Genomic DNA, 15,948 nt, shown 5'->3' with positions numbered 1-15,948 from the left:
CCCCGCATCAGGCTCCCTGCCCAGCGGGAAGCCTGCTTCTCCCTCTCCCACTCCCCCTGCTTGTGTTCCCTCTATCGCTGTGTCTCTCTTTGTCAAATAAATAAATAAAATATTAAAAAAAACTAAAAAAAAAAAAAGAAAAAGATTTATTTATTTTATCGAGAGAGAGTGCATGCTCGCAGGTGGGAGGGGCAACGGGAGAGGGAGAGAGAGTCTTAAGCAGACTCGGTGCTCAGCTGGAACCAGAGCCGGACACTGAACTAACTGGGCCACCCAGGTGCCCCAAGAACACAAAGTTTCTCTTGCCAGAGAGCACATTGGGCATCCATAGCCTACAAGGTCAAACTCTGCAAACCTGAATTGGTGAATTCTGCCTCCAGGTTAGAGTAATCAAACCAGTGCTGAGGGGATGCGCCAGTTGGGAATCAGGAAGTCTACCACCCCCTTGAAAATGCTAATTGTCAAATAGTACAAATTGCTTGGGGGACACAAGGAACTAGGAAAACTATCTAAGAACCATATCGGGTAGGTATTGTATATACTGCCCATAATACTTTCAACAGCTCTGTACGGCCAATAAAAGAGCCAGGTGGCTCATGGAGGATGATAGTAGACTATCGAAAATTGACGAATGTCATGCCCCCCCAACCAGGTGGCTGTGCCCAACATTGCCACCATCCTAGATACCTTGACCACCATCCTAGAAATGTACCATGCTGTGCCAGACTTAACAAAAGCTTTTTTCAGTCTACCACTGGCCACTGAGTCATAAGATCACTTTGCCTTCATGTGGGAGGGGCAACAATGGGCCGGCCATTCAGATACTTCTCCAAGCTACTTGCACAGCTCCACAGTATATTCCCAGATGGTAATCTGAGATCTCTCCCTCTTCTCCTTCCCCACATCAATAAAAATGGGTCCATTACACTGATGATATCATATTAAAATGTGAAGACTAGTCTCTGTGGCAGGACACTTTGCAGGATTTGCCGAAACATCTGTGCGGGAGAAGATGGGCAGTGAACCCACAGAAAATTCAAGGCCAAGGCCCTACCATAAAGTTTTGAGGAGTTGTTTGGTTGGATAAGATGCATGTTATCCTGGAATCTGTGATTGATAAGATGCAAGCCTATCCAAACCAGTGACTTGGTTAATGCAGTAACAGCGTGTCCTGTTCTATATAATATCCAAGGCAACTACTAAAGGAGTCTGGGACCATCAACTGGAGTTTCCAACTAGTCAGGGATTGATTTTAATGGTCCCTTCCCTCTGAGTGTGGGTTCTAAATATGGCTTGTTTTATATGGGCACTGTATCTGGCTTAACCCAAGCTATCCCCTGTCACAGCACAACCAGGTTGCTACCATTAGGGAATTAGAGAAGCTAAGTACCATGTACAGATACCCTTATTGAATAGACAGTGATAGGAGGTCACATTTCAAAGGTCGTGATATACAAGACTGGGCAAAAGAACATGACATCGAGTGGAGGGTCCTTCTCCCTTATAACCTATAAGCAGCAGGATTGGTAGAAAGGAAAAATGTAATATTAAAGCAGCAGATTAAATTACTAATAAGCAAAGTCATTTGGCTGGCTGGGCTAAAATACTATCCCAGGCTTTAATACATTTGAATGAAAAATCAGTAGGACCCTTTGCCCCATATACCAGACTGGGGACCCCTACTGAGACACCCCAAATGGCAAAGATATGGAAGTCATGGAAAACAGCCATTGCCCCATTTCTCATGTGGCTCAAGGTGCGATGCTGCTGAGAACACCAAACCCCATCATACCTGGGAAAGGCATTATCTACGGCAGTTACAATGAGATGTCCTACTGGAAAGGGTGAATGACTTCGCATCCCTGGTAAATGGGAACTACTCAGTCTCCTCTGGGATCCAGTTGTTCTGTGGCAAGCTGGACCTGTCCAAACACACTATGCTTGGAGTGGAACATGCACCACTGAAAGAGGGAGAAGGTGAGGGTCCTGGTCTGGCATTCATCTCCTCTCATCTACCTCCCCAGCCACCATGTACGGTATGCACAACCAGGTCAAGTTCCTAAAGCTGCCAACTTCCCTCTCCTCAAGGCCAGGTGAGCATGTTCTGTTTGCCACTGGTACAGTAATTTGGCCACCGTCTTTGTCCCTCCATTGGCCTGGAGGACATCATAAAACACATAGAAACCCTCACTACATTAACACAGCAAGCCTTAAATGATAGCCGGCAAAGTCTGTCCTTACTGAACACCGAAATGTCTCTAATGAGAAAAACTATCCTCCAAAATAGGATGGCTTTGGACATTATTGTTGCCTCAGGAAGAGGTACCTATGCCAATCTCCAGAGCGTTGTTTGTTCAGACTTGTGAGAGTCTGCTAATTAAATCACAAAGACACAAGTGAATGCCCTGAGCCATTCGACCCCGATGCTAGGGGACTTAGTAAATGGATGGTTTGGTCATGGGGCTCTTGATGGAAAAAATTGTTATTTATTTTGGGGATCATGATTTTAGTCTGTGTTTTCTCTTGCACGTGCTGTGGTGTTGCTGTGGAATCTGCCTCTAAGTGCAGCCGGAGAGCCGCCAAATGAGCCACCTCGATGCTGGCGGAAGCCCTTGCGGACTGTTCAGGGCACATTGCAGAAGAGATTGTAAACACTGGTCAGGAGGGGTGGCGTGTTGGGAGGAGGGGTCATGGAGAGGATGTGACCTCCAGTCGACCAGAAAGCTGACCCCGGCAGTCGGGCAATCAGAGGCTCCTCACTCCTCCCCCGTCCTTGAAAGGTACACTCCGCCCTCCTTTCCCACAGTGGCGACCGTTTTCAAGGACGCACGGCCTTGAGAGAACAATGTGGTGCTGAGCCTACCTGCCTGGTATGGTTTGAACCCGGTTGAGGCCTCTATACAAGCGTTGAAGATTCAGGCAGGCAGGTGCGCAGATCTACTCGTCCTGAGGGCGCCCAAGACTAGCCTGTATGTACGTTTCCTTGCTTGTTGAACCTGCCGCCTTCCAGTCCGGAGAGGTCTGTCTGCCTCTTTCCTCCGTCTCTCCTTACCCTCCGGGTAAGGGGGCAGCAGACGAACACAGGGGACAGATTCTGTGGAGGAGGTAGCTCCTGAGTAGTGCCAGGAAGGGAAGTAAGGCCAGGATTTCATTAGGCCATGAGAGACTTTGGGGAGTACAGAAGGCAGCCCCAGGAGCCAAGGAAGGGGCTGACCTGACAAAGGCTTGTCTGCGAGGTGATGGGGAGAACCATCTGTTGCAATGCAGGGTTCGCTTTGGAAAGCGGTGCAGGGAAACTTGGAAAGGTAAGGTCCCAGATCGTGGCCAACGGAGAAATCAGAGACAGGGCTTTGCATTGGAAATAGAGAGCCTTTGAAAGAAAAACTAACATGCCTGGGGATGTGCCAGGCCCTGTGTTAATTTCTTGTATATATCACCTCAGTTAATGCTGATAAAGATCCTGAGAAGTATTCTTCTTTTTTTAGAAACATATTTTATTTACTTATTTTAGAGAGAGAGAGAGAGAGAAAGAGAAGCAAGTGCAAACAGGGGGAAGAGCAGAGGGAGAGAGAGAATCTCAAGTGGACTCCCTGCTGAGCACAGAGCAGGCTGGGGGCCTCAATCGCACCACCCTGAGATGTGACCTAGGCCGAAATCAGGAGCGGGCTGCTTAACGGGCAGAGCCACCTAGGAGCCCCACTGAGAGGTATTCTTATCATTTTATGAATGATGGCGGTTTTGCATTGAATTAAAAGCATTAAGCAGAACAATGGCACAATAAAGGCAGGGTTTAGGGAAGCTAGGCCTGGTGGACTGGGCCAGCATTCCACAGGAACGGGGTAGAGAGGCCCTGGCATCCTGGGGTACAGTTTGGAGGGTCCAGCTTTTGCTTCCTGTTTCTTTCCTCCCTTTCTCCTCTGCTGTGAGGACATGACAGTTTACCCCCAAATTCCCATTAGTACCATTTTTTTTTTAACACCGTACCATACTTAACATTTGCTTTGTTAAACTTTTTACTCTTTTGTGTTGATTGGTTTCCTGGAGGACTGAGACTCTTCTATAAACAAAACAAAACAAAACAACCTCCCCCTACCCCCCACCCTACAACCACTATTAACTAGTATCTTGAGATCTAGAATTTATTATTTTTTAAATTAAGCTTTTGTTCAATAATTGAGTTAATGAAAGAGGCTGTTCTTATTTACCCAGCTTAAACATGAATAAAATAAGTTGGTGGGAGAGGGGGAGGGGGTCGGATAGTGATGATTTTACACAAGATTCTTAGATTATCCTTTTCTCCTGAGCTTGGGAGGATGGTGGGTCCCTTTGAAGACTCTAGGGCCGTGTTGGTATCACTTCCTTAATTTTCCAAGTTTTGGCACAGTCAAGTAATAGTATGTGAGCAAAAATGATGGTAATTTTTCATTTTTTTTTTTTTTTTTTATAAAGCACGAAAGCTACACTGCTCCCACAAAATTGAAAATTTTGAGAGGACTGATTTAAGTGGACAGGATGACTGTCTGGCTGATCTCTCTGATGAGGATGGAAATACTACTTCTGGCAGGTGAGTAGGATGTGTTCTGAAGGAATTACAGATAGAACACAACAAGTTACCTTGAGAACTAGTTTATCGATACTTAAAATATTATTTGGGGGAAAGTCTGAAGTATGTGCTCTGGGTTTAAATTTTCACTGCTTAGAGATTACTTTTTCCTGTTTAGTAGTTGAGGCTATGTATTAGTTATGAATATATAGTTTAAAAAAAATTTTAAATTTAATTAATTAATTTATTTTTTATTGTTATGTTAATCACCGTACATTACATCATTAGTTTTAGATGTAGTTCCATGATTCATTGTTTGCGTATAACACCCAGTGCTCCATGCTGAACGTGCCCTCTTTAATACCCATCACCAGGCTAACCCATCCTCCCACCCCCCTCCCCTCTAGAACCCTCAGTTTGTTTTTCAGAGTCCATCTTCTCTCATGGTTCGTCTCCCCCTCCGATTTCCCCCCCCTTCATTCTTCCCCTCCTGCTATCTTCTTCTTCTTTTCTTTTTTAACATATAATGTATTATTTGTTTCAGAGGTACAGATCTGTGATTCAACAGTCTTGCACAATTCAGTGCTCACCATAGCACATACCCTCCCCAATGTCTATTACCCAGCCACCCCATCCCTCCCACCCCCCGAATATATACTTTTTTAATGGCCAATGGAGGTTGCTGTTATAGTCTTGAGCTTCTAATAATACCTTATAACCTTCTTTTTATAGTTCCTTTTTGAGCCTTATAATGTAATTCTTTTTAGATTTTACTGCTTTGTCTTCCCAAAGGGAATAGCTTATCTTGTCTTAGAGGTTAATGACTGCTTGTATCAAACTCTTCATTTCTCAAATCACGTCTCTAATTTTCTTTGTGAATTTGGTTATCCTCGGTATCTTTTTTTTAAAAAGATTTTATTTATTTATTTGACAGAGAGAGAGAGACAGTGAGAGAGGGAACACAAGCAGGGGGAGTGGGAGAGGGAGAAGCAGGCTTCCTGCTGAGCAGGGAGCCTGATGCGGGGCTCGATCCCAGGACCTGGGGAACATGACCTCAGCCAAAGGCAGACGCTTAACGACTGAGCCACCCAGGCGCCCCTCCTTGGTATCTTTTGATGGCATTTGTTTTGGCCCTTCTTTAGGTAGAAGTATCTAGTACTCTTTTGAAGGGTAAGCATGGGCTGGTCTGGCTGGGCCTGCCGTGAATAATTGTGTTGATGTGAATGATTGCCCACCACGCTTGGTTGTGCATTATACCCCCTTTGTAAATGTACATGGAAGGTCTGGGTTAACCAGAGTTAGCGTGGCCTGGATTATCCTTTATCTTTTCTGACACAGGAAATGAAAAGTGTTCTGTAGATAACACTTTCCCTATCTATGATCTCACTGAGGAGCTGACCGATTTTTGATGGCTCCTTGAATTGGCTTTGCCTCGGCTAAGGCATGTCGAGAGGTGTCTTCAAAGATAAGGATTTGATTATTATGCTCAGCCAATGGTATTGATGGGAGAACCCAATCTAGCCTAGCATGTGTAGTCTGTATTGTTGTTTTTTTTTTCAAGGAAATTCCAGCACCGATCCATGCTTCAGCCTCTCTCTGAGCAGGCAAGGCAAAAAATCTACAGAATTTTGTATCCATCTGGGGAGTCATTCTGATCATATATTCAAAGGGAGGAAATCAGAAGATGGTATACTGAGCAGGATGATTGAAATAGGGACGGCTTCTAGAAGTTTCTCCTCTCCTCTGGGGAAGTGGAATTACAAGTAATAAGGGGTGACTTTACAACTAAATTATGACTACCTAATTAAAGGGTGGGAAAGAGAGAAGAGATATTCTCTTTAATTAGGAACCAAATGTGTCGTTGAAGCCCTTCCCGAAGGAAGTAGAAATTCAGGATTGTTCTGGTGAACTGTGGGTTTTTGGATGTCCAAAATAAGAGGATCAGCCAGAACTCTCCTTAAAATGAAAGTTTTGAAGGTGTGATCCCCAAACCAGCAGCATGAGCAGCACCAGGTCAGAACTGTAAATTCTTGGGCCTTACCCTGCACCTACTCACTGAGTCAGAAACTCCAGGGCTGGGGCCCAGCAATCTGTGCTTTGTCAAGCCCTTCTGGTGATTCTGAGGAATGCTATCTTTTGTTTTTATAACGTTAGGGAAGTGGATGTATTGAATCTGAACTTCAAACCCAGTGTTTTTCTTACTTATTGACAGTGCCTTCCCTGAGTTTCCATGTTGAACCTGAAGAAGGTAGTCTTGCAGGGGGAACGTGGATCACAGTCATTTTTGATGGTAGGTTTGGGTCTTACCAAATGTCAGTTTCTTATTTATTGGTGTTAAGAATCTTAAATAATATGAGTCTTTGGCTCTCTTCCTTGGCTAAGGACAGGTGTAAAAGAGGGCCTGAGGGCTGTTGGAACCACTGACACTGACCTCTGTGTTTCCAGATGCTCACTTGGTGTCACAGAAGTAGAGCACATGACACCATCATATGCCCACGTCCGCTTTCTTATCCCAAGCTGTGGGATGGGACCCTAGAAACCCTAAATGACACGATATGGTAGCGTGTAGATAGTCCTATAGCATTGTGTTGCCCAGAATCTTAGTTATCTTCCTTGCACATGATTCTGTATGTGGGAACTTCTAAACCACGGTTTAGCTTAGGGCTGAGAAAGTCCTGGATTTCAGTGGATGGACCTGAAGAGAGGAAAATTCTTCTTATAAACTCATAAATGAGACCATGCATTTACACCGCAGTCATAAATGCGTTTGGAAATGAAGAGTAGTCATTTAACCCTCAGGCAAGCTCAGCTTATCACCTTGCCCCTGTGTGGCCATGTTTTTATATTCTCCTGTGTGGATTACAACAACTCTGCTCAGCCCGAGATTCCCCTCTCCCTTGTGTTTAGGTTGGGAGTCGGAGCTCCTTTATCCCACCAATGGCTCTCAGCTGGAGATATACCTGGTGAATGCGGCTGTGCCTGTCCTGCCGAGCATCCCTTGTGACGTCTCTCCCGTCTTCTTGGATTTGCCGGTGGTCATGTGCAGGACCAGGTACACCTATCTGGGAAGGAGAAGATCAGACAGGGCGAGTGCTTTGCTTATCTCGGTAGTTTTGGGTGGCAAATTAGAGCAACTCCCTCTATGACTGCAGTTACCAGCTATAGCTTTAAAAATGTTCTGTGTGAATACGCTTCTGAAAAATTCCCTATCAGGGCTCTGGGGCTTAAGGGAGGATGAAAATACAGGGAAGAATTTTGAGAAACTTGAGACATTTATAAGGAGGGGTTGGATTGTATTTCCAGCTGTGTTTTCTTATTGTTGTTTGCAAGGAGCTCTATCGCTATTAAAATTTCAATAAATGGTGCCATTAGCCATCTAAAGAACTCATCTTCTGAAATAGGCATAATTGGACTGATTGTGCCTAAACTCCAAACCCGTTAGAAAGGAAATTTGCTTTAGTCCTCAGCGTATTTCCTTTTTGGTGTGATTTGTACAGGATTCCAGGTCATCTACTGTTTCACTCAAGTTTTTGTTGTCTTACGAAGTTTCTACGAGTTCATTCTTTCCCTACTCATGTCTTTGAGATGCCGCGTGAAAGTGGATCATTGCTTAAGAGAAACAACAACAACAACAACAACATTGTCATTTCCTTTTGTTTTCTGTTCTCTCCTTCAGGAAGTCTCCCTTTTTTCCATCTCTGCCTACTGAAATCTAACCTGCAAATGTCACCTCTTCCCTGAACGTACAACTGAGTGTAATCTTGCCCTTCTTTGAAAGGGAGGCAGATAGGGGCTGACATCCACGTGGCAGTGGTCACAGCTTTGAGGAAGGAGCACCTTTTGTAATTTACACACAGGCATGGCACGTGTAGCCTCAGTGGCCCTGTTTCCTCAGCCCTGTGTTTCTCATGACACTTAGGTCAGTTGTTCCCTTGCAGATTCATCCTAGAATGAAGTGCCTTGAGGACAAGGGGTGTGTTAATACCACCCTTGTAGTCCTTATGGTACTTAGCACAATACCTTGTGAGTAGATGTGGCTCCATAGATGTCTCTTGAACTGAACTTTCTTACAGCCCTGCTGCTAATTGTTTTAAAACTGGCTTGTACGTCTTCCTTACATTTTATGGTAGGTATGGGCATAGAGTTCTTGCAAGAACTTGCCATGAAATAGATCAAAACTCTGAAGTTTTATATGTTCTATCTCCTCAATCCCAACATGCTAATGATTTTCAGATGCACCACTGATTTTATATAATCTTTTTTAGAGGAAAAGAAACACTATCCTCTTACATGTACTCATTGGTTGGAAGATGAATATCAAGTTCAATTAACCCCCAAATGTAAAAAAATGCACATTTTATCATCAATTAAATACTGTCCTATTCATTATCATAAAGACATATCTGCTTTCACCAGGATTGACATTGTAGCATCTAGATCAGCACTGTCTAATCCAAACCTTAGGTGAGCCACAAATGTAATTTAAAATTTTCTAGTAGCTACATTAAAAAGTCAAATGAAACAAGTGAAATTATTTTAATAATTTTTATTTAACTCAACATATCCAGAATATTATTTCATATGTAATCACTATATAAATTATTAATGATATACTTTATGTATTTTTTGCACACCAAGTCTTCAAAGTCCACTGAGATTTTACACTTACAGCATATTGTATTTGTGACTAGCCACATTTCAAGTGCCCAGTAACCACATATGGCTAATGGTTACACACTGGATGGTGCAGATTTAAATACTTAAAGTCATGCTGAAAAGTTTGGTGAGAAACTCTTGGAGGGGAGGCACTTCTTAATTCTAGCTCCTTATTCATCATATTCCCTCTCTTACAAAAATGAACAGGAATGGCAGCATCAAAGAGGGGAGGAAATCACTGTGATATTTGTGAAAAGAGGAGAGGGGGTCCAGGGCTCTCCTGATGGATATATGAAGTGTTTATGGACTGCTTGAATATTATGAGGTCAAGAATTTTTTTGGCAATATGTGAAATCAATGCCTTTTATCAGAGAGAGCCTAGGATTCAAGCCCTACTTTGCTCTTGGTCTGTGGTGTTTGCACACATAAGTTTCTTAATCTGTTTGGAACTGTCAAAAAAAATTTTTTTTTTTTTAAAGATTTTATTTATTTATTTGAGAGAGAGAGAATGAGAGACAGAGAGCATGAGAGGGAGGAGGTTCAGAGGGAGAAGCAGACTCCCTGCCGAGCAGGGAGCCCGATGCGGGACTCGATCCCGGGACTCCAGGATCATGACCTGAGCCGAAGGCAGTCGCTTAACCAACTGAGCCACCCGGGCGCCCTGTCAAAAATTTTTTAAAAAGATTATTTATTTATTTATTTGTCAGAGAGAGAGAGAAAGAGAGAGAGCACAAGCAGGGGGAGCAGCAGGCAGAGGGAGAAGCAGGCTCCCCACTGAGCAAGGAGCCCGACGCGGGACTTGATCCCAGGACCCTGGGATCAGGATCTGGGCTGAAGGCAGATGCTTAACCGACTGAGCCACCCAGGCATTCCAGGAACCATCAAAAAAAAATTTTTTTTTAATGGAAACTAGGATTAGATTATCTATCAATGTCCCTTCCATGTCTTGAAGTCCTATGAACCTACAATTCTGAGGAACAAGACAGAATTTTTTTTTTTTAATTTTAAGGACTTTCAGTAAAACAATTATAACATGTTGCTGAAGGATCCAATCTTTAAAGTCTAGTGGGTGAGTGGATCTAGACGGTGTAAAGTGAAACCTAGGAATCCTTGGTTAGCTCTGTTTCACAGGTGCCGGAGGAAATTTGGGGTGGTCACGTGGGGCTTCTGGCTTTGGTAGTTCACAGTTTTTGGTTCACAAGGATTTCCACTTTCTGCCCTCAGATCTCTGCTGTCTGAAGCACACGAGGGTCTGTATTACCTGGAAGTGCACTCTGGGGGACAGGCGGTGGGCAGCCCGAGTCCTGGACCACGAAACAACTGTACGTTCAAGGTGGGTTCTAAGGATGGAGGAATGTGTCTTTGCCTCGTCTGAGGATAGGCTTGTGCTATCAAGAAGCAAGTTCTAAGTCAGCCGGAGTCGGCTTTGCCAGGGTAAGAAGAAACGTGGGTGGTAGTTGTGAGGTGTCTGAGACGATACCAATGAAAGTTAAGTATGGAGCCCTTGTATGTCAGGCTCTGTGCTTTATATACATTAATTTGATGTTCAAAACAATTTTAAGGGGCAACTATTTATTATCCTGGTTTTACAGATGAGTGACTTGAGGCTCAGGGAGATGAAATAATGTGCCCATCTCATCAATAATTTTGCCTATGTCATCCAGGTACTAAATGGCAGAACTAGGATTTTTTTAAATTAGTTTAATTTTTAATTTTTTATTGACATATGATGTCCTATTAGTTTCAGGTGTATATCATAGTGACTTGATATTTTTATACATTACAAAGTGATCCCCATGAATAAGTCTAGGTTGCAATCTGTCATCACACAGAGTTATTACAATGTTATTAACTATATTCCCTTTCCTGGAGGGAATGTAAATTGGTGCAGCCACTATGGAAAACAGTAAGGAGGTTCCTCAAAAAAATTGGAAATAGAAACATGATCCAGCAATTTCACTTCTGGATATTTATGTGATGAAAACTAAAACACCAATTTGACGAGATATATGCTCCCCTGTGTTTTATTATTTATAATAGCCACAATATGGCAGCAGTCCAAGTGTCCATCAGTGGATGAATGGACAAAGAAGAGGGTTTATATATACACAATGGAATGTTACTCAGCTATATAAAAGAATAAATCTTATCATTTGTGACAACATGGACGGAATGAGAGGGTCTTGTGCTAAGGGAAATAAGTCAGAGAAAGACCAATACTGTATGATTTCACTTACATGTGGAGTCTAAAAGAACTAAGACTTGAACCTGCATTGGATTCCATTTTTTAAAAATTTTATTTATTTATATGTCACAGAGAGAGAGAGAGAGAGAGCACAAGCAGGGGGAGCTGCTGAGGGAGGGGGAGACGCAGACTCCCTGCTGAGCAAGGAGCTTAATACGGGACTCGATCCCAGGACCCTGGGATCATGACCTGAGCCAAAGGCAGACACTTAACTGACTGAGCCACCCAGGCGTCCCCCAGCATTGGATTCTAAATCTTCATCTAAACTTAAGCCCATGAGGAGCTGCAAAGATTATCATTGGTCAGTGTTTCATTTCACAGCTGCAATTCTCCTAAGTCTTAGTAGGGGGAAGGGACTCAGAGACCCAAGTTCTACCTTGCCCTCTGCTTCATGTGATTTCTGCTCCTCTTTCTAATCCTAGATTGAAAGGGCATTTGCTGGTGGCATTCTCCAAGTGCAGAGCTAAACGGAAGCAGAGAGTTTATGAGTTAATGCCTAACTTATGTTGGAGAAGCAATATGTATACTTGGTCTTAATTCTGTGTTTGGTTCAGCCTATTGTCCATTTCGGGTTAGTTTTCTACTAATCTCTGAAAGGGTAGGCCCTAGACTTTTCATAAAAGACTGAATTTTGACAGAGCTCTTTGTCATGGTTGTCCTTCCCACAGGGTGCCTCCGCTGAAGAGTTGTTCATAAAAGTCTTTGTCATTAATTAATGCTCCTTTAGAACAAGACTTCATCCCCTAAATTCATCCCTGTTATGATCTACATTTTATACAGGCAATTCATTGACAAATTTGGAATTTGCTGTCAGTTCACATTTAACAACTTGTTTCTCACTCCCAGAGAGTCTTGTTTTCTGGAATTTTGCTTCTGTACATATGCAGTAGAAAGAAAAAAAAAAAAGATCATTCTTTCTTATTAAGCCCTGCACCCCCACCTCTCCACTGTCTCTGTGAATGTAACAGAAGACGGATGGCCAAGCACCCTCCCTGATCACCGTGCTGTTTTTGGTTTTGATGTTCCTTTCACCCCAGATAGTAGTGTTCCTACTTATTAAAGATTGGAAAGGAGAGCAAGGGGAGAGAGGAGAAGCACTTCCTAAAATTGCACATTAAAGAAAACAAGTCCTTGAGTGCTTTGGCCTAGCTTGGTGAGTTGATGAATAATCACCAGGGGACGCAGTTAATGAGAGGCATTCCAAGCTAAATAAAACACGGTGTGTCTCTTTGTTTTGGGACTGGGACTGGGGGAACCGTGAGTATTAAAAATTAATTCCATCTCGCAGTCCACTTCAAAGAGCCGGCTGCGGGCGCTGACAACTTTGAACAACTCACAGAAGGTTTATCAAGCAGCTGGGGGCTGTGGCTTCACTCTCCTAATCCGCTGCTTTTCCTCTCCCCCTTCTTGCCGCCCCTGACCTTGCTGGCGCTCAGGGATTCGCAGGCGGGAAGCTTGATTTGGAAGCTCATTAATTTTTCACTTTGTCCTGTCTCTAGCTTGCTGGGTGAGCGGGGCCTGTTTTCCTTAGAAATGTACCATTTTCATGTCGTGTCAGCTCAGAGGGAATCACAGGGGAGACTCTTTCTGAGGTTGAACTCTGAGCTGCCCCAGCATGCCAAGGAACGGGAAGGAGTGATCAAGGAGTCACTCTACTGCCCCCACGCTTGGGGTGGACGGCTCACAGGCTGAGCGCTAGAGCTGACACTGCAAGCTGGAAATCCAGAGCCATGTTTCCTCATTTGGTTTGGACTCGGTTGTTCTTTTGCCTCAGTTTCTAACGTCTGTGAGAAGGAGCAGTAAGGCCGCTCTGCCTCCTGAGGCTCCTAGGATATACTTCCAACCGGAAATGACAGTGATATGAAAGGCGCCCCATTGGGAGGTGAAGGCCTGGGTGCGGGAGGAAGCTGGGAGGCCAGGGTAGGGAGTGCAAGTTTGGCAGGTGTGTGTGGAATTGCATTAATCCTTATCTTTTGGTGAGATCAGAGCTGCTCCCAATCGGTGAGGTCACTACAGTCTCACCTTGACCTCCTGACTGTACATACTTCCTGTGACCTGTTCTCTAAACCTCTCCCTTAGAAAGGAGGAAACTGGCCTTGATGGCAGGTTGTACAGCCATGTGGATCAATGCCTAAAACCCACACTTGCCAGGCCACTGCCAGCTTTGTTGAAATGTTGTTGGCTCTCCCCTCTGCTTCGGGCTGTGGATGAACAATGGAGTTATTCTTTGGTGATATTCTCCCTGGGAAGGTGGACTCCTGGAATGCTGGAAGCAGACCAAGCTAAACGATCTGCTGTCATTGGATTTGCAAGTGGGAAGCGTGTAGTTTATGGGGAATGAAGGCAATCTGGGCATCTAGAGGGGGTTGGGGGTGAGGGCGGCCGGAGGGGGAGACCAGGTCTCTTCCTCAATGTCATTAGCTCATGGGTCAAACTTTGGCCTGGTCAGTCCATCCTTCTGCTTCTCTTTTCACACTGGCCCTGGCCGTGAAGTGCACTAATCTTGGGTTAACCCAGATGCCTGTAGGGGAGATGGAATTCCTGGAGTTGTCTTTTTCTCTCTTTTATTTACAAGCACCACATCAATGATCTCACAGGGGGCCACTCTATTCATTCACAAAGATTTGAATGTCTTCTCTATCCCAGGCTAGTCACAAGGATATGACCGTGACTGAGTCCGGCATCATCCCTGCCTCTTTGGAGCTTATAATTAACAGAAAATGGGCTTTGTGGGGAGGGGGCATAGAAAGATGATTTGGAGTGCCATGACCAGGCTTTCCCCTCTCCCATCAGTGCTGCTTCCTCCTTCTCAAAGAATAAGTTTCCTTCCCATTCCTTGAATCATTTGCATCATTTTTCTCCCAATAGGCACCGTCCACTTTCCCAACAAACACCTCACTTGTGTGTCTACCCAGCTTGCAATTTTTTTAGCTTGCTAATTCCTGTTTACGTGTTGGGTGTTAATAAGTTAAGTTGCAATCCTTTCAATTTAAGTAAGTGAATTATTGTCTAGAAAAATTAAAAAATCCTTCAAGATTCCAAGATACCAAGTTACATAATGGAATTCTCAAGCCTGGCCTACCTACCTTTCTTTCTGGTAAAATGTGTTCCTGGGTATGGCAGGTGGACAGGTAGAAAGAAACTTGCCGAAGTTTGGACAATATGGTGCAGGGCAGAGAGCTCTGGGACCTTGATAAAATTCCCTTTACCTCTCAAATGGAAGAACTGTAATAATATCCGTCACCTCTGCTTCACAGATAGATTATGGGGATAAAAAGAAATAGATGTTAGTTGATTTGAGGAAATGTAACCATTTACCACCTTAGACTAATATTCGATGAAGAATGACTTTTGCTTCTTGTTTGTGGTCGTGATATGCTAATGAAATGCTCCCTTGTGATGACTTTTCCTGAACAGTTTTCCAGGGGGCAGACACCCATTGTTTACCAAGTTACACCACCAAGTGGAGCTCCAGGTAAGGAATCTCCTATTAAAACAGGAATAATTATGGGTCCCTTTGCCAAAGCTATTGCAAACTCTTCTATCCAGGTGGGTGCTCTCTATAAATAGGAGCATTGAGCTTCTTCTCTGATGCTGTTTTAAAAATAAGTGTCAACTTTTGGTTTAATTTTTTTTTAAAATTTTTTTATTCTTATGTTAATCCCCATACATTACATCATTAGTTTTAGATGTAGTGTTCCATGATTCATTGTTTGTGCATAACACCCAGTGCTCCATGCAGAATGTGCCCTCCTCAATACCCATCACCAGGCTAATCCATAACTTTGGTTTAATTTTAACCGGGTTTGGTTTCACCTCTGGGCACTTTTGCTCTTTTACTTCACTGATAACAAAAGAATCCAAACAAGAAAAGAGAAAGAGGCCAGTAAAATCAAACCAGGTACTGCCAGAGAATGGAGGAACTAGAAATCATCATTGCTCTTAACTTTATAATCATCCACATCTCATAGCAAACCTTTATGGAATCTTTCCGTGAGCCAGGCAGGCTCTGTTCTAAGCTTTTGGCGTGTATTATCTTGTTAGATCCTCACAAGAATCTGATGACATAGGGACTATTATTCTCATTTGCAGATGAGGAAATGAGATACTAAAAGGTTAAGCAGCTTGCTTACAGTCAACTAGTGAGTGTGCAGCTGGGATTTGAACCCAGACAGGCAGAATCCAGAGTGGGCAGGTATATCCAACATTTTGTTCTGTGTTGAGTGGTGGTGTTGCATACTATATGGAAGGCCAGCAACCCTGATACTTATCCTGGGGGCTTGTTTATGAGTTAGAGGACACACACATGCAGAGGCCAGGGGCTAGAAGAGAAGAAGAGAGAGAAAGAAGAGAGAGATTTACATAAAAGAAAGGATTGCAGCTAAGAAATAGATTCAAGAATTGCTAAGCTTGCTTTACAACTAAGTAGTAAACACAGCTAGGATTATATATAATTCGCTGTCTGATTCTTGGCAAATTCCTCTGTCTATTTCAGATTTTTCCT

The 15,948-nt window shown here is 43.6% G+C and overlaps 1 protein-coding gene across 1 annotated transcript in view; it reads left to right on the top strand.

Annotated features, from left to right (window-relative positions):
• The first annotated feature begins 4,475 nt into the window (after positions 1–4,475).
• The window catches only part of PKHD1 (PKHD1 ciliary IPT domain containing fibrocystin/polyductin), a 454,138-nt gene continuing 442,665 nt past the window's right edge, over positions 4,476–15,948 (top strand). The window contains exons 1-5 of the mRNA XM_034990755.1: positions 4,476–4,564; positions 6,756–6,833; positions 7,451–7,595; positions 10,424–10,532; positions 14,862–14,919. Of these exons, the coding sequence (XP_034846646.1) occupies positions 4,513–4,564; positions 6,756–6,833; positions 7,451–7,595; positions 10,424–10,532; positions 14,862–14,919 (442 nt within the window). The 5' untranslated portion in view covers positions 4,476–4,512. The remainder of the gene's footprint in view (positions 4,565–6,755; positions 6,834–7,450; positions 7,596–10,423; positions 10,533–14,861; positions 14,920–15,948) is intronic.

The sequence above is a fragment of the Mirounga leonina genome, unplaced genomic scaffold (assembly GCF_011800145.1).
Source record: "Mirounga leonina isolate KUSES-001 unplaced genomic scaffold, KU_Mleo_1.0 Mir_53, whole genome shotgun sequence".
In the NCBI taxonomy this organism is placed as follows: domain Eukaryota; kingdom Metazoa; phylum Chordata; class Mammalia; order Carnivora; family Phocidae; genus Mirounga; species Mirounga leonina.
The sequence above is the reverse complement of the archived record's forward strand: the minus strand, read 5'-3'. Positions and strand labels throughout refer to the sequence as shown.